This window comes from Suncus etruscus, chromosome 19 (genome assembly GCF_024139225.1).
Source record: "Suncus etruscus isolate mSunEtr1 chromosome 19, mSunEtr1.pri.cur, whole genome shotgun sequence".
Taxonomy (NCBI): Eukaryota; Metazoa; Chordata; class Mammalia; order Eulipotyphla; family Soricidae; genus Suncus; species Suncus etruscus.
This window is the reverse complement of record NC_064866.1, coordinates 29990423-30008850: the sequence shown is the minus strand read 5'-3', so window position 1 is coordinate 30008850 and position 18428 is coordinate 29990423. Positions and strand designations below refer to the sequence as shown.

The 18428-nt window shown below is 37.8% G+C and overlaps 1 protein-coding gene across 1 annotated transcript; it reads right to left on the bottom strand.

Annotated features, from left to right (window-relative positions):
• Positions 1-4852: 4852 nt before the first annotated feature.
• LOC125997301 (acidic mammalian chitinase-like) lies at positions 4853-11671 on the bottom strand. The gene is made up of 11 exons (XM_049765750.1): positions 11647-11671; positions 11165-11194; positions 9589-9790; positions 9020-9076; positions 8759-8924; positions 7899-8023; positions 7589-7712; positions 6747-6932; positions 6119-6238; positions 5863-6004; positions 4853-5136 (listed from the first exon to the last, which is right to left on the bottom strand). Exons 1-11 carry the CDS (start codon positions 11669-11671, stop codon positions 4877-4879), a joined length of 1437 nt encoding a protein of 478 aa, XP_049621707.1. The 3' UTR covers positions 4853-4876.
• Positions 11672-18428: the final 6757 nt, after the last annotated feature.

Genomic DNA, 18428 nt, shown 5'->3' with positions numbered 1-18428 from the left:
TACAACTGTTGACAAATCTGAAAAATAATATCAACAACAACACAATAAATGTGGGGGACCTTAACACAGCTTTGTCAACACTGGATAGGTCAACCAGACTGAAACCCAGCAAGAATATACTAGACCTGAGGAGAGAAATGGAAGAAAGAGGCCTAGTGGATATATATAGGACACTCCATCCCCAGAAACCTGGATACACATTCTTCTCCAATGTACATGGGACATTCTCCAGGATAGACTACATGCTGGTACATAAAACATACCTCCATAAGATCAAGAGGATAGAAATTTTGCAGACTACCTTCGCTGACCACAAGGCTCTGAAATTATTTGTGAACTCCAAAGGGACTCAGAAGAAACACTTTAACACCTGGAAGTTAAACAGCCTCATGCTCAATAACCAGTGGGTTCGAGATGAAATCAAGGAGGAAATCAAAAGGTTCCTGGAAACAAATGACAATAAAGACACAAACTCTCAGAACTTATGGGACACAGCAAAAGCAGTACTGAGAGGAAAATTTATAGCTTTGCAAGCCCACATCAGGAAGGAAGAAGGAGCTTACCTGAGTAGCTTAATGACACAGCTAATAGAACTAGAAAATGCTCAACAAAAGGACCCAAGAATAGGAAGACAGAAGGAAATAACAAAGCTGAGAGCAGAAATCAACGAAGTGGAAACTCAAAAAACAATCCGAAAGATCAACGAAAGCAGAAGTTGGTTCTTTGAAAAAATAAACAAGATTGATAGACCACTGGCAAACCTAACAAAGAAAGAGAGAGAGAGAAACTTGATAACTCGTATCAGGAATGAAAAAGGAGAGATCACTACTGATATGACAGAGATTCAAAGGGTAATCAGAAACTACTTTGAAAAACTCTACTCCACTAAAAATGAGAACCTGGAAGAAATGGATAAATTCTTGGACTCTTATAATCTTCCACGGTTGAAGGAAGAGGATGTAGCATATCTAAACACCCCCATCACCATTGATGAAATTAAAACAGTAATCAAATATCTGCCAAAAAACAAAAGCCCAGGTCCAGATGGATTCACTAATGAATTCTATCAAACTTTCCAAGAGGAACTACTGCCAATCTTGGCAAGATCTTTCATGAAATTGAACAAACAGAAACACTTCCAAATAGCTTTTATGAAGCCAACATCACCTTGATACCTAAACCAGACAGAGATGCTACCAAGAAAGAAAATTACAGACCAATATCGCTGATGAATGCAGATGCAAAGATCCTCAACAAAATTCTGGCAAATAGGATTCAATGCCTCGTTAAGAAGATCATCCACTACGATCAAGTAGGTTTCATCCCAGGAATGCAAGGCTGGTTTAACATCCGTAAATCTATCAACATCATACACAACATCAATAACAAGAAAAATAAAAACCACATGATCATATCAATAGATGAAGAGAAAGCATTTGATAAGGTCCAACACCCATTCTTGATCAAAACTCTCAGCAAGATAGAAATGGAGGGAACCTTTCTCAATATAGTGAAGGCCATCTACCACAAGCCAGTGGCAAATATTATCCTCAATGGAGAAAAACTGAAAGCCTTCCCTCTAAATTCTGGCACAAGACAAGGCTGTCCTCTCTCACCACTCCTATTCAACATAGCACTGGAAGTACTTGCTATAGCTATTAGGCAAGAAAAGGATATCAAGGGAATCCTGATAGGAAAGGAAGAAGTCAAGCTGTCACTGTTTGCAGATGACATGATACTCTACTTAGAAAACCCTAAAGACTCTATCAAAAAGCTTCTAAAAACAATAGATTCATATAGCAAGGTGGCAGGCTACAAAATTAACACACAAAAATCAATGGCCTCTCTATACACCAATAGTAATAAGGATGAAATGGACATTAAGAAAACAACCCCATTCACAATAGTACCACACAAACTCAAATATCTTGGAATCAACTTGACTAAATATGTGAAGGACCTATACAAGGAAAACTATAAAACTCTGCTCCAAGAAATAAGAGAGGACACACGGAAATGGAAACACATACCCTGCTCATGGATTGGCAGGATAACATCATCAAAATGGCAATACTCCCCAAGGCATTATACAGATTTAATGCCATCCCTCTAAAGATACCCATGACATTCTTCAAAGAAGAGGATCGGACACTTTTGAAATTTATTTGGAACAATAAACACCCTCGAATAGCTAAAGCAATCATTGGGGAAAAAAATATGGGAGGAATTACTTTCCCCAACTTTAAACTGTACTACAAAGCAACAGTTATCAAAACAGCATGGTATTGGAATAAGGACAGGTCCTCAGATCAGTGGAATAGGCTTGAATACTCAGAAAATGTTCCCCAGACATACAACCACCTAATTTTTGATAAAGGAGCAGGAAATCCTAAATGGAGCAGGGAAAGCCTCTTCAACAAGTGGTGTTGGCACAATTGGATAGCCACTTGCAAAAAATTGAACTTAGACCCCCAGCTAACATCATGTACGAAGGTAAAATCCAAATGGATTTAAGACCTCGATATCAGCCCCAAAACCATAAGATATATAGAACAGCACATAGGCAAAACACTCCAGGACATTACAGGCATCTTCAAGGAGAAAACTGCACTCTCCAAGGAAGTGAAAGCAGAGATTAACAGATGGGAATATATTAAGCTGAGAAGCTTCTGCACCTCAAAGGAAATAGTGCCCAGGATACAAGAGCCACCCACTGAGTGGGAGAAACTATTCACCCAATACCCATCAGATAAGGGGCTAATCTCCAAAATATACAAGGCACTGACAGAACTTTACAAGAAAAAAACATCTAACCCCATCAAAAAATGGGGAGAAGAAATGAACAGACACTTTGACAAAGAAGAAATACACATGGCCAAAAGACACATGAAAAAATGTTCCACATCACTAATCATCAGGGAGATGCAAATCAAAACAACGATGAGATACCACCTCACACCCCAGAGAATGGCACACATCACAAAGAATGAGAATAAACAGGGTTGGCGGGGATGTGGAGAGAAAGGAACTCTTATCCTCTGCTGGTGGGAATGCCGTCTAGTTCAACCTTTATGGAAAGCGATATGGAGATTCCTCCAAAAACTGGAAATCGAGCTCCCATACGATCCAGCTATAACACTCCTAGGAATATACCCTAGGAACACAAAAATACAATACAAAAACCCCTTCCTTACACCTATATTCATTGCAGCACTATTTACCATAGCAAGACTCTGGAAACAACCAAGATGCCTTTCAACAGACGAATGGCTAAAGAAACTGTGGTACATATACACAATGGAATATTATGCAGCTGTCAGGAGAGATGAAGTCATGAAATTTTCCTATACATGGATGTACACGGAATCTATTATGCTGAGTGAAATAAGTCAGAGAGAGATAGAAAAACGCAGAATGGTCTCACTCATCTATGGGTTTTAAGAAAAATGAAAGACACCCTTGTAATAATAATTTTCAGACACAAAAGAGAAAAGAGCTGGAAGTTCCAGCTCACCTCAGGAAGCTCACCAGAAATAGTGATGAGTTTAGTTAGGGAAATAACTACATTTTGAACTGTCCTAATAACGAGAATGTATGAGGAAAATGGAGAGCCTGTCTAGAGTACAGGCGGGAGTCGGGTGGGGAGGAGGGAGACTTGGGACATTGGTGATGGGAATGTTGCACTGGTGATGGGTGGTGTTCTTTACATGACTGAAACCCAAACACAATCATGTATGTAATTAAGGTGTTTAAATAAATTTTAAAAAAATTACATACACACATAAAAAAAGAAAGTTGTTTTTTAGCATGATTTTAAAAAGTCTTCAAATTAAGAATCCTGACTATTATAACTTTCAATTTAAACTCTATTCAAAGATATTTAAGGTCAGATGTTAAGTTTGTTTTGAGTAATCCTGCTTTGTCTCTTTAGTTTGTTCTACATGCAATATCTTCCAGATTTTTTAATATAGGTCATTTCACACACTTTGTATTACCTTCTTATAGAACCTCATCTCCTTTCTCTTGCTGTTTTCAATCATTTCAATTCCTGCTTAAACCCATCTCCTCCTATTTTTACATGGAATTATCAGCAAGATTTTTACTATTGTGTCTTTTAAGCATTTTAAATTTATTCTACAAAGGAATATTTCCACATATAAATTTATTGGTCTTGGGACCGGAGAGATAGCATGGAGGTAAGGCATTTGCCTTTCATGCAGAAGGACAGTGGTTCGAATCGCAGTATCCCATATGGTCCCCTGTGCCTGCCAGGGGTGATTTCTGAGCATAGAGCCAGGAGTAACCCCTGAGCGCTGCTGGGTGTGACCCCAAACAAAACAAAACAAAAAAAATTTATTGGTCTTTATCTGAGATCTTACATATTTTCTCCTCCCACCTTTAACTGAGTACAAGTTTCAAAAATAAAAAAAAAAAACAGCATATTTCTTGAATCCCTCTTCTCCTTGCCACTCAGTACCTGCTAAGAAGTTATGAATATTATAGGTGCTCATCATAGAAACTGCATTATTTGGGGGGGGGTCACACCCGGTGGTGCTCAGGGGTTACTCCTGGCTGTCTGCTCAGAAATAGCTCCTGGCAGGCACGGGGGACCTTATGGGACACCGGGATTCGAACCAACCACCTTAGGTCCTGGCTCGGCTGCTTGCAAGGCAAACACCGCTGTGCTATCTCTCCGGGCCCCAGAAACTGCATTATTAAGGGACTAAAGAATCAAGGATATAACTTTTGGAGAATGGGATTAATTTGCATCTAGGATCCTTAAGTAAAGAATGGACGCCAGTAGTAGTCATGTTCAATCATTTATTGTACAACACTTTCTGAGATGGAATAAGTAAAGTGGTATCTGACAAACATATCACCAATTGCAACAAGAGCAGGAAACATCAAAGACGAGGCCAGCTTGGCAGTGCTGAACGAAGGTACGTCCATTCACACAGTTATAGAATGCATTTTTGTCAGTAGGGTAGGGGTATAGGCCACTGGCCTTGTTGGCACAGAATCCACTGTCACCAGAGCTGCCATCGGAGCTGCCCCCAGTGTTGCCCCCAGAGCTGCCTCCTGAGCTGCCACCACCTGTGCTGGGAGGCTCAATGGGCTGGTCTGGAGCTTTGCAACCTGAAAGAAAAAACCAGTTTTTGAACTCACCAATTGTAGTTAGTGATGTCTGATAAGTAATATATTCTTATTTTTATTCTTATTCTTATAAATCATGTTCTTAGCTCCTCTTCCCATGTCTCTGCATATTTTGAATAGTAATATTTCTAGTAGGGCATGCTCAGTTTTGCTCACGGATCACTCCTGGAGGACTCAAAAATCTATATCAGATACCAGGGATTGAACCCAGGTCAGCTACATGCAAGGCTGTACTATCTCTTCTGGTCCTCTCAACATATTTTAGTTTTCTAATATTCCCTTTTAAATCTTTTGTTTTTCCTCTCCTTCTTCCTTCATGGGTGGTTCACATTTAATTCCTTTATAGGTCACCCATGTGCTAAAAGACTTCTCATTGCCACAAACTCACAATTTCTTATCCTTTTTGTGGAAATCATATAGCATCTTTCTTCTTGTTTTTGAAAACATGTAAAACACACCTCTGTAACATATTTGTAATAAAGATATTGTCCTATGCATTTGAGATACTTTCGGAATGTACAAAAGTGGGAAATTAACATATTTACATGAGATACTAAAATAATTGCTTGAGAAATGAAAAATAACTGAAAAAATCATTCTATCATTGATTGCTCTATCATTAGGAAATTTTATCAAATATAAAAGGAAAAATTCTTGAACTCTGAGGAGACTTCAAATTTTCTTTCATATTTCCTCTCACTAACTTACTTGCACTCCGCAGACCCAGGGCATCCTTCAAGGTGTTGATCAAGGGGTATTTGCCCTGATTGCAGAAATTTCCAGTGAAGTCATCCAAATCAATGGCCCAAATCATGGCACCTCCAAACTTATTTTTCTTAAGCCATTCAGCCTATTATTTGTAATTAGAGAGAAATTCAATTATATTCAGATGTCAAAGCCAATCGATGACAATCTAGCACTATAAATAAAAACAAAGTCATAGACAACAATCCATAGAATCTACCTTAATTTTGAAACTCTTAGTGTCATCATATCCAAGCCACTCATTGCCTTTGTAAGCATATGGAACTTCCTCAGAAGGTTCCCACACTTGAGTAGCCCCATCCTTCAAAAAGTTACAAATCTAAAAGGACAGAAGGAAGTGGTTAATAGGTACGGAAGAAGTTTAGATAGCAAACTATCTAAGGAGAAGAAATACAATGTGCATATGAAAGTTATGTGGAAAGTAAAAACAACCATTCTATCAGCACATTTTCCTTTAGGACCACTTAAGATTTTGATTGTATCAAAAAGAATTCATTTATTTTTTATGTGGAAAAAACTTCCAAATACCTTGGTAGTCTGTTAAAAGGACTCTAAATTAATACAGTATCATTGATTATATCATGTTTTCTTAATATATTTGTATTTGAAATCCAGGCTAAATGACCCTTGTGATGGTCCTTCTAAAGTAGTACAATATATGAATGCTCAATTTACCTTCCTGTCAAAAGCATAGACAATGTGCTTTCATTCTCAATTACTAACTAAACGAGGCAAGAAGTGTTGACTATTATTTATATTCCTAAATCTGTGGTCAAAAGCAAAGCTACCTTGTCTCAGCCCCTCTATAAAAATGTCTTGATACATACCTCATAGAAAGCCCAGAACCCCTCCTGCCTGGTATAAGGCCCAGCAGGACCAGGGCCAGTGGTAGGAGCTCCAATTCCATTGTTGGAGGGGTTGCTCAGGATGAAGTTATGACCATATGTTGGGAATCCAACGATTAGTTTCTCAGTTGCAGCCCCATTGTTCTTCCAGTAATTCATGGCATAGTCCTAGAATGACTTCATATTAGCTAGAGGCTTCACTCACCTTAATAATTTAATAATTATTAACAAGGTTCTTTGAGTATGGTTGTATTTGCTTTACATACGATTTAAGCATATTGGAGAGTATAAGTGGCATAATTGTGTTGAAATTATATGTCTCTATTTCAACCACTTTCAATATGTAGGTTTGTTATCTTCTCATTTAAAAAAATCATATAAGTGTACAAGGCTCTGGGTTTGATTTCCAGCAAAAAGAAAAGGACATAGACTTTATGTGTATGGTTTTCCTGGTAATATTCAATAGTGAATATCTGCCTAAAATGCCTAAAATGATATATTTATCTAGGTGTAGAGATTAGGAGAGTAAAAAAATATATAAAGCAAAAGGGAAACAAGAAAAGTTTAAATATGGGAGAAAAACTTTGTGGTTTATTGAAATATTTATAATGTGTATAATTTTATTTAATATCATTAGTTTTTATTTTTATTAGTTGAGACAAGGCTCAGTACAGTAGTAATTAGTGTTAATTATAAATAAATGTGAACAAATTAAATTAATTTTAGGAACCTAATTTCCCTTTTGAAAAAAATGGCAATACTTAAATGCCTTTTCTTTTCAAAGCCTAATTTTTAGCCTGCATTGCAATTATTTTGGAACTCACCACATTGAGGTAGGCATTGCTGCCAGTATCAGTTGGGTATTTGTAGAGAGGGCTGTTTTCACCAGTGTAGCCTTCCCAGGAGCCATGGAGGTCATAAGTCATTACATGGATGAAGTCCAGATACCTGAGGTGGAATAAAAGCTTTCAACATCTTCCTGAAGGTCATCTTTCACTTTTATGCAGGCAAAAGATAGCAAATCCAAAGCCCTCTAGACAATGTCTCTTGACAATAGATATGCTTAAAAACAAATCTGCCTTGAACAATAATCCCTATTTTATTAAAAAAAAAAAAAAGGAGGATATCGCTCACCGGGACAGCTGAGGGATTTCATAACCAGACTCAATGTTAGAGATTCCAGCAGCTACAGCAGCAGTGACCATCAGTCTGGGCTTGTTGACTTGCTTAGCTTCCTGCTCAAAAGCTTCACGCATTTCCTAAACGTAAGTAGGAGAAATTGTATGAACAAAACCTCTTTATTCATTTCCATGACTAATATTTTTCCAAGTATATTTGCTTTTAAAAAATATTTTATTGAGACCACTGTGAATTACAAGTTCTTTATAGTTGGATTTCAAACATGCAGTGACAGTGAATTGGGACCATTCTCATCACCAGTGTTGACCTCCCTCCACCTAAGTTCCCAGCATGCACCCTATACCTCCACCCTTAGCCTCCTGGCCTGCCAGTGTAACAGGTCTATTTTAAGTTTAGATTGTTATAGTTTGGATCTCTTGATTCTAGTGTTGTTGACTTTGGCTTGGGTATCTAAATACCTTTAGATTCTGACCCCTTTTTTCTTCACCAATACACCTGAGACCACTTAGCCCCTGGGCCCCATCCTCTCTTTATTTTTCTTTTCTCAATTTGTAGAAAAACGCAGAAATATGAGATAAAACAAAGTAATTCGTGTCCCAAGGTTCTATGAAAAAATCAGAAGCTCCTATCTAGAAGATACAAGTAGAATTTTAAAAGGGGGTGTGGCAGGTATGTTTTGTGCTAATTTTTGAATTAATCTCTTTCACCTATCATTTTTAAATTCTTCCTTAGAATAATGTCTTCAAATCTTTATGTTCCCTGGGAGTATTGAAACTAAGTTTTTCTGTACCCATAAGTGATTTGGTAACATCTGGTTGAGTGATTTTTCAGGCCAACTGCTACATGCTGCTTACCTTCACCAGAACTGTGAAGAGATGTTTGTCCTGTGGTGGGCTTCCACGAGAGCCAGGGTACTCCCAGTCAAAGTCCAGTCCATCAAACCCATACTGGCGCAGGAATTTTATGACGGAGTTAATGAAAATCTTGCGGTTCTCGGGTGTGGAAACCATGGTGGTAAAGCTGAGAAGACCCAAAGGTGATGGCAAGGTGAGACCTCAGAGTTCAAATTCTTTGCATCAAAGTTATTTAAAAATAAATCACCTGGAAGAACTTACGGAGCAGTTCCAAAGTTCCAGCCACCAATAGCCAAGAGAGTTTTCAGTTCACTGTTTCTGGTGAAAAGGGAAAAAAAATAAGTGTCAGAATAACAGGAAAGTATATAATTTCAACATGATTAAATAGGAAAATTCTTTTGTGACTTCTAATGCTTGTTTTCTTCATGTTCATTTTCATTTCCTAAATTGCATGAGTGGTTAGTGTAGTTGCCCTCTGGTGGGTATGTTCCAATGTCTTCACACCTCTAATTCTTCTTGAAGCAAAGCTCCTAAGGACACTGAATGTTTCATCAATACCTGTCTTCAAATGAAATATTGCTTCTATTTGAGTTCACAAATATTTGGGCTTTCTAAATCTCTCTTAGTAACTGAGCTGGACTCTTGACAACCATTTCTCAGCTGCAACCCTTTACTGTGAGAGCTATCACTGTAATGAAAAGAATAAGAAAATTTGTAATTTATCTGCATGCTGCTGTATGGTTTGTTTTACATTTCAGACTAAAGACTGCATGAATTTTATTTTTCATTGTACCATGAAGGTTTTGAACTTCAGTTATTTCAATACTTACTTGTTTTTAAGGCCATTGAAAGATTGGTAAAGAGTGACATCGTTCCATTCAATGGTTGTTATCTCGTTGTTCTTCATCCCAGCAAAAGCATAGATCAGGTGGGTGCAGAGGCAGGGGTCAATATCTTCAGGCTTGAAGCGGCCCAGGCCAGGCCTGTACTGGGCCCAGTTGGTGAAGTAACATGTCAGGTGATAGGAATTACCTGCTTGCCAGAGGAAGAAAGTAGGAAACTATTACACAGAAAGCTCCTTGGGGAGTTCAAATTGCTTCAGAAACCACAGATTTCCAAATGACTTTCATCTTTAAGTCTTAAAAGGAAGTGGGGAGGGAAAGATCTGGATGAGATCCATATATTGCAACAAACCCATAATTAGCATATAATTTGGAGCTAAATTTATTTCTTCGTGTTTGTTCCTCAAAAAAAAGTACATTAAAAAAAACTTACACATTTAACTCTTTAGCTGAAATAAAACCTTAAGGCTGGAAAATTCTGATTTAGATGTATTCTGTATATTTTAATAACAGCAATTACTAATACTTACTCCACACTTGTTTTTACCAAGCACTACTCTGAATATTTTGCTTCTATTCGCTCATTAATCTTCACTCAAACACTATGAGGTAGGTACTGTTATTCCCAATTAACTCATTAAGAAAGTTAAATAGTCAAAGGCTGATGGTATCACTCAATTTTGGCACTATTATTTATATCGAGTAATAATTCTATACAGAAGGAAATTAATATTCTATTGAGAGCCAAGAGTACTGGCTTCTGATTTATTCTGCCTCAAACTCCTGAAAAAAATTAAATGGTTTAGTTGTCTTAATTAACTAGACTTAATTAACTAGACTCTAATTATCTAGACTTTTCATCTCTCAGAGATGAGTTGCTATAAAGACTCAATAAGATGCCAAATTTAGGGGCTGAAGAGATAGCACAGTGCCAGGGCTTTTTTTGCCTTGCCTGTTGCTGATCAGGGAGGGGCCCGGTTAGATTCCCAGCATCCTATATGGTCCCCCAGCCTGCCAGTGACGATTCTGAGTGCAGAGCCAGGAGTAACCCCTGAGTGCACTGGGTATGGCCCAAAAACCAATCAACCAATGAATAAAGTTTTTTTTTTATAAAAAGATGACAAATTAAAAAAAAATACGTTAAATGAGCATGAGGTTCCAACTAGTTGGATAACTCTCCAAGCATTTGTAAAATACCTTTTCAGTTCAACCTTGAGATTTCCAGCCCTAACCCTTTAACCTTGGTTAGGGACATTTTTTGTTTTGGGGGCCACACCCGGTGATGCACAGGGGTTACTCCTGGCTGTGCGCTCAGAAGTCGTTCTTTGCTCAAGGCACCATATGGGACACCAGGGAGTGAACTTCCAATCTGTCCTGGTTCAGCCACGTGCAAGGCAAAAGCCCTATCACAGAGCCATCGCTTCAGCCCCGTGATTAAGGGATTTTTAAGTCTCTAAAACCTTAATATTCTTTTGTTTGAAGGACAGAGGCAATGCTGAGATTCCACATTATGATATAACCAGGAAGGAAGAATACAATGGTCCATTCCAAGAAGGGCACATACCTATCTCAGCTGTCAGCACAAGAAGTAAACCTGAAAGCAACAGAAGGAATCATAAGTTTAAAGACAGTAACTGTGCACAAAGGAGCTTTTGTATCCCAGGGCTAATGTCTAGCAGCAGAAAGGTTTCCTCACATTTCATTCTGTTGAGTCCTTTGAAGGCCCTTTGCAGACTCCCTGCTGAAATTGATTTAATAAACTTGGGGTTTCTTCTAGAAGCTCTCTCCCTAATATTAAATTTATAAAAACCACTGAAGCCCCTTTTTTCCCATTCATAAAACAACTGAAACACCTTGAGTTATAGTTATAAGCCACATGCAGGGAGGGCATTGCAGAGCTAATTAATATTAAATTATCTAACTGTACATACTTGCCAAAAACAATCACCTCAGATGACCTGTCTTGAATTCAAAGGGAATTCTGAAGGGGTAGTAAAGTAAGAGGAACAGTGCGACTCAGGCACAAGAGTTGTGGTGCTCCCTTACCAGTGAGGAGGGTCAGCTTGGTCATCTTGCCTCAGTAATAGAGACTTCTCGGTCCAATCTTCCTTTTATATTCTGTTCCGCCTCTCCTGTGACCTATCACATGTTCCTTTACTTTGATTGTCTCTAAAGTAAATGTTGATATTGGTAGCGCTTGCAAAGCTCAAATCCACTTAAGAACTTATTATTGACAGGAAAACAATATTATCTGAATTTTACTTTACCAAAAGATTAGAATGAATTCCAGAAACCACACCAAAAATCTCCATCATGGGTTAGTGTATATAGTCAAAATGATCTATGTACAGATGCAGATCTATTGTGATGCAAGTCGTTGACTATTTCATACCCTTTCGCAAGCAGAAACATTGACTAACTACACTGGGTTTTCCTTGCCATATGCACTCATTGTGAATTTAAAATAAGGTCTCTTCTAAAGCAAAGTTTTGGAATTGTGGGCTAGTCCCTCTATTAGCCCTCAAATTCTTTACTTCATTTCCTTTTACTTATTTTCTCTTCTTATTCCTACAACTCCCTTTACCCTTGTGAGATGGCCATGACTTACTTTCTCTCAGTTCAGATTCTTTCCCTCTATGATATATGCCTTGGTTCACAATGTCTTCTCAGGCAGTATTAAGGCACAGTATAATATATTCCTTTGTACCCAATCTATCCAGTTTTTCTTCATATTCCTAAGATCACTAATGATGAGTCAGAGAGAAAGCTAAGTGTATTAAATGCAATTTCCAAGATCATATGGTTTCTTGAGCAATGCCAACACAGACCCATGAGTAGCTCCCAATAGTGCTGATGTGGCCTTAAAGCAAGCAAGCAAACAAGCCAGAGAGAAGAAAGGAAAAATAAAAAGAGAAAGAAAGGAAGGAAGGAAGGAAGGAAGGAAGGAAGGAAGGAAGGAAGGAAGGAAGGAAGGAAGGAAGGAAGGAAGGGAGGGAGGGAGGGAGGGAGGGAGGGAGGGAGGGAGGAGGAGGGAGGGAGGGAGGGAGGGAGAGAGAGAGAGAGAGAGAGAGAGGAGGAGAGAAAGAAAGAAAGAAAGAATAGAGAGAAGAGAGAGAAAGAAAGAAGAGAGAAAGAAAGAAGAGAGAAAGAAAGAAAGAAGGAAGGAAGAGAGAGAAAGAAAAAAGAAAGAAAGAAGAGAGAAAACGAAAAAAGAAAGAAAGAAGAAAGAAAGAAAGAAAGAAAGAAAGAAAGAAAGAAGGAAGGAAGAGAGAGAAAGAAAAAAGAAAGAAAGAAAGAAGAAAGAAAGAAAGAAAGAAAGAAAGAAAGAGAGAAAGAGAAAAAGAAAGGAAGAAAGAAAGAGAAAGGAGAAAGAGAGAAAGAAAGAAATGAAAGAAAGAAAGAAAGAAAGAAAGAAAGAAAAGAGAGAAAGAGAAAGAAAGAAAGAAAGAAAGAAAGAAAGAAAGAAAGAAAGAAAGAAAGAAGAGAGAAAGAAAGAAAAAGAGGAAAGTAAAAAAGATAACGTTAGAACTTCAGTAAAAGCCAAATTGTACCTATATCTATTGTACCTATATCTATTTATTATGCAAAAAGTATTTTGCAAATAACTATTCATTGTACATCAAATGAATTAATTTTTTTTGTTTTGAGGTTACACCCAGCAGCACTCGGGATACTCCTGGCTCTATGCTTAGAAATCGCTTCTGGCAGGCTCGAGGGACCATATGGGATGCCGGGATTCGAACCACCATCCTTCTGCAAGCAAGGCAAAGGCCCTATCTCCATGCTATCTCTCCAGCCTCTAAATGAATTAATTATTGTAAAAATAACTATTGTATTTTACATAAAGTAACAAGCTTGAGCAATGACACATTTTGGAGAGGGATCTTTTGCTATTTTTTAAGTTGGGTCTTGTAGAAGACCTTCTGCAAGCTTCACTTGCTTTGGTAGAGCTCTAGGAATTACAGAATGTGTTTTAAAACAGTTTGCAATATGAAAGGACTGTTGTAAATCTCATATAGATAAACATCTCATTAACATGAGATACTGATGCCGTGGTAAATTTGGGTATACCTAAAGTAAAATAAGAGTGAAGCAAAGTAAGAGTGCAGTGCATACTGTAACATGTTGTAAACAAAACCAACTTACATGCCAAGGAGTTCAAATACAGTCCACCCTTTCATGCATGGGGCTTCATAGAGCTTTTCTTCAATGGACCAAATAGTAGGAACTTTTAAAAAATATTGTAAATTTAAATTTAAATATGACAGTAATTGAATTAAATGTTAATGGGCTAAATATTATAGTAATAATTCAAAGACCATAAATATTTTTTGTGTGTACAAAGTGCTTAAGGGGCCAGACGGTGGTGCAGGAGTCTGCCTTGCATGTGCTAGCCTAGGACTTACAGTGGTTTGATCCCCCAGCGTTTCATATGGTCCCCCAAGCCAGGAGCATTTTCTGAGCACATATCCAGGAGTAACCTCTGAGCATCACCAGGGGTGGCCCAAAAACCAAAAAATTAAAAATAAAAATAAAATTACCTAAGTTGGGGCTGGAGCAATAACAAAGTGGATAGGGTATTTGCCTTGCACATGATTGAGTTAGGACAGATCTGGGTTCAATTCCTGGTATCCCACATGGTCCCCCGAGCCTGCCAGGAGTGATTCCTGAGTGCAGAGCCAGGAGTAACCCCTGAGCGCCATCGGGTTTGGACCCCAAAACTAAATAAATAAATAAATAAATAAATAAATTTAAAAAAATAAATAAAAAGTGCTTAAGTATATGCAACTTACAAAAGACTTACTTCAAGAATACAAAAGACCAAAGTTAGAGACTAAAAAAATCATAGCATGCTATTATTATCAACTAAAGAAAGTCAGTTTATGTATGCTGATAGCCAGAGCGGTGGCTCAGTGGCGTCCCATATGGTACAGGAGCAATTTCTGAGCTCATAATAACCCCTGAGCATCACAGGGTTTGACCAAAAAACAGAAAAAATTTTTTTAAAAAAAAGTATGCTGATAGCAGACAAAATAGATTAAGTAAAAACCATCTCTAGAGATAAAAAATGGACAAAAAGATTAAAAATTAATACAATATGCCAAGTAGTTGAAAGGAAAGGAAAATAGACAAATCCATAATCTCAGTGGGAGAATTTAAGTACTCTTACTATAACAGAACAAAGAAAATATATCTAGGACCACGTTACTAACAAATTTGATGTAACTTGCATAAATAAAATACTGGATACATAGCATTACAGTGGCATTCTTTCCCAAGGACATATAAAGGAAGGAAGAGGGCAGGAGCCCTTGTTTCTAGAGAGTTACCATCACTCGAAGTAGTAGCGAAGAAATCTTTTAATGAAACGCATACCCCAAACACTGAGAGTGTTGCCATTGGAAAGACAATAAAGTTAACTAGGTAGGAGCCATTAAAAGAAGGCATTCTTCTAGTCAAGGTAAATCACAGTTTGAAAGGAAGAAAGGGAACGGTACAGTTCCACTCTTTATACCCTTATTGTCAGGTTCTTCTGCTCAGAGTAAATGCCACAGAAATCACCTACATCAAATTATTTATTTGTGTTCATTTATCTGTTTAATGATGACTGTGTGAATGTCTATTGTATCAAATACTTTGTGCTTTTGGAGTTATACAATAAATAAGACACAGAATTCTCCATTACTAGTGCAGACAGATAAATAAATGGAAAATTTTAATTTGGCAAATTAAGTACTATAGGACAAATAAATCGAGATTAAAATGAAAAGAAGTTGAGTTTTAGATATATGAGAGCAGATGGGGCTCTTGTATTGCATGCTGCAGATCTGATTCAGACCCTAGCATCCCATGTTATGATTCCCTGTGAAACACCAGGAGTGATCCCTGAGTATAGAGCCAAGAGTAAAACTTGAATATACCCAGGTTTGCCCCCTAAAAATAAAATAAACCAAAAAACAAAGGCTAGTTTGAGGAATGGGCTTCAATAAAATTGGATTTAGGGGTTTCAAAAAAAAAGTAGTCACATACCTCCATCCAAAAAATGAGAGAAGAAATGAAGAACTATTTCCTCAAAGAAGAAATACATATGGCTAAAAGACACATTAAAAAAAGCTCCACATTACTAAACATCAAGGAGATGTAAGTCAAAACAACAATGAGATAAAATCTCACACCAAAGAGACTGGTGCACATCACAAACAAGAACAACTAGCTCTGGCATGGACACAGGGTAAAAGGGATTCTCATTCACTACAGGTGGGTATATAGACTGGCCTATTCTCTTTGGAAAACAATATGAATATTCCTGAAATAACTAGAATTTGAAATTCCACGCGACCCAGCAATACCACTCTTAGGGATATAACCTAGAAATCAAAAAACACCATGCAGAAAAACCCTCTGAAAACTTTTCCTGAGACTATAAATAAAGACTTTATCATAGGCTTTGTCCTAGGATCTGTGCAAAACCCAAGATCTCTAATTATGGAGTCTGACTTTGACAACCACTACTGAGCAGAACTTTTGTGTGACCATAAAGAAAGTTCTTGGGGTTGGACAACCAACATGCCTGGAGTCTGTCATCGGTCTTAAAAGACAGTATGCACTTGTAGTGCAAAGGGACCTTACACCCTGAACATTGACATAATGACCTGGCATAGGCCTTAGAAGAAAGGGCATTTTCTATTCACCCCTGAACCAGGAAAGCCATCCATGAAACATCCAGGTTTGTCTATAACATCACCTGGAAGCAATCCTCTACCACGGAAGACCCTACCACTGCTCAGGCATCGACCTGCTCAAAAGAGACTTCCCTTAACACTGAGAGGACTTAACAACAATGGCCTGCTTACAGGACAGGGCTTCCTGCATTGCCCTTTAATGGTGAGGTGAAAAGAGAAGACGCTCCACATCATGACTTCAATGTAGGATATGCAGATTCCAGGATCTTTAATACAGAAACATGATACCAACAACAGAGACTGTGTGAAAAGTGTGTTGGCACTATGGACAATGTCTTGGATTGGACGATAACTTGCTTGGAGCCTAGAGTTGGTCTTATGCCAGGAAACTTCAGGGGTAGGATCTCTTTGTATTTAGGCCAAGGTTATTCCTTTCCATGCCTCTCATATTTTGGTGAGCCTATGCAAACAATTGCCACTCTAACACTGTTTTTACTGTGCTCCTTTGATTCTAATCCTTAAAAAAAAATACCACTTAAAATTTGAGGTTAACTTAAGCTAATATGCATGTACATGGAAATGTAAAAAGTACTATGCCTCTAATGTTTAAGGAGTTACATAAGTTTTATGGTTTTAGATTGCCTTGGGTGCTGTTAAGAAATATTATAATGTGTTACAATCTGGGGACTTGAGAGACAAAGTAATTGTACATGGATTCTGTTTTATTTATCTTAACATTCTTTGACTGAAAGTTCAAAGTTAAGATATCAGCAAGGGGATTTCTTCTGAGAATTATGTTATGGGTGATTGTCCTTCCACTGTAACTTTACTTTGTCCTCTTTCTTTGCATCTTTGTTCTCATAATTCAAAATAAAAAAAATTTAAAAAAAAGACAGTATGCAGTATGCTTTACGGGTAGAGACAACCTGTATCTCTTAGGCCTAGGGTATTTACTTTCTAATTTCTCCAAAGTTTACTGCACCTATGCAAAAAAAACAAAAACAAAAAAACTTGCCATATCTACCCCTTTTTCTAATTTTATTTATATATTCTTGGTAGGGGTTTCTGCCTTTTTCATAGAACCTTAGAACTTGAATCATTTTGTTCTGCCTCAGACTTCTGTTTCTTCCTACAAATTAAAGGGAAAAAAGTGACTGGGACCCAGGGATCAAGTGTTCTCAGGAACATTGTGTGGGAAAAAAATAAAGGTCATATCTAAATACCAAAGCCAAAGTCAATGACAATAGAACCAAGAGCTCCAAACTATAACAACCTAAACACAAATTAGTCCTGTTACACTGGTAGACCAGGTGGCTAGTGATGGAAGTATAAGATGCATGCTGGGAACTCTGGTGGAGGGAGATTGACATTGGTGGTAGGAATGGCTCTAATTCACTGTCACTATATGACAGTAATACAACTATGAAAGACTTGTAATTCAAAATGGTCTCAATAAAAAATATGTATTTTTTTGCTTTTTGGGTCACACCCTGTGACACTCAGGGGTTACTCCTGGCTATGCGCTCAGAAATTGCTCCTGGCTAGAAAGACCATATAGGACACTGGGGTCCGTCCTGGATCAGCAATGTGCAAGACAAACTTCCTACCACTGTGCTATTGCTATGGCCCTCAAACAATTAAAAAAAAAAGAAAAAAGAAAAGCCCTCTACATTCTTGTATTTGTCACAGCACTGTTTACAATAGCCATAATCTGAAAACAAACCAAGTGCCTAAGAATAGATGAGTGGCTAAAATAACTGTGGTACATAAAGGCATAATGGTACATGTGGTACATAGTACCTGCATAATGGAATACTATTCAGCTGCCAGGAAAAATGAAGTTACGAAATGTGCTTATACCTGATGGATATACATGGACAGATATGGAGAGTATTATGCTCCACCGGATAGCAAATAATCTCACTCATTTGTATGAAATAAGAAAAATGAGAGATAGTATGGTAATAATATTCAGAGACAATAGAGATGAGGGTCTGGAGGACCAGTCCATGGTAGGAAGCTTTCCATAAAGAGCAATGAGTGCAGTTAGGGTAGCAAAGGGTCCACTATGATGATGATAGCTGAAACTGATCACTCTGGACAAAAACTGGGTGCTGAAAGGGGATAACGTAATATGCATTGTAG

What these genes read in the sequence shown, in the direction of transcription:
- LOC125997301 (XM_049765750.1), bottom strand. Translation starts at nt 11,671, where the DNA reads ATGACCAAGCTGACCCTCCTCACTG. An exon ending in TGGAACTTTGGAACTGCTCC is followed by an intron (nt 8,925 to 9,019) that starts GTAAGTTCTTCC and finishes GGGTCTTCTCAG; the next exon opens with CTTTACCACCATGGTTTCCA. An exon ending in CCTGGGTCTGCGGAGTGCAA is followed by an intron (nt 5,137 to 5,862) that starts GTAAGTTAGTGA and finishes TTTTTCTTTCAG; the next exon opens with GTTGCAAAGCTCCAGACCAG.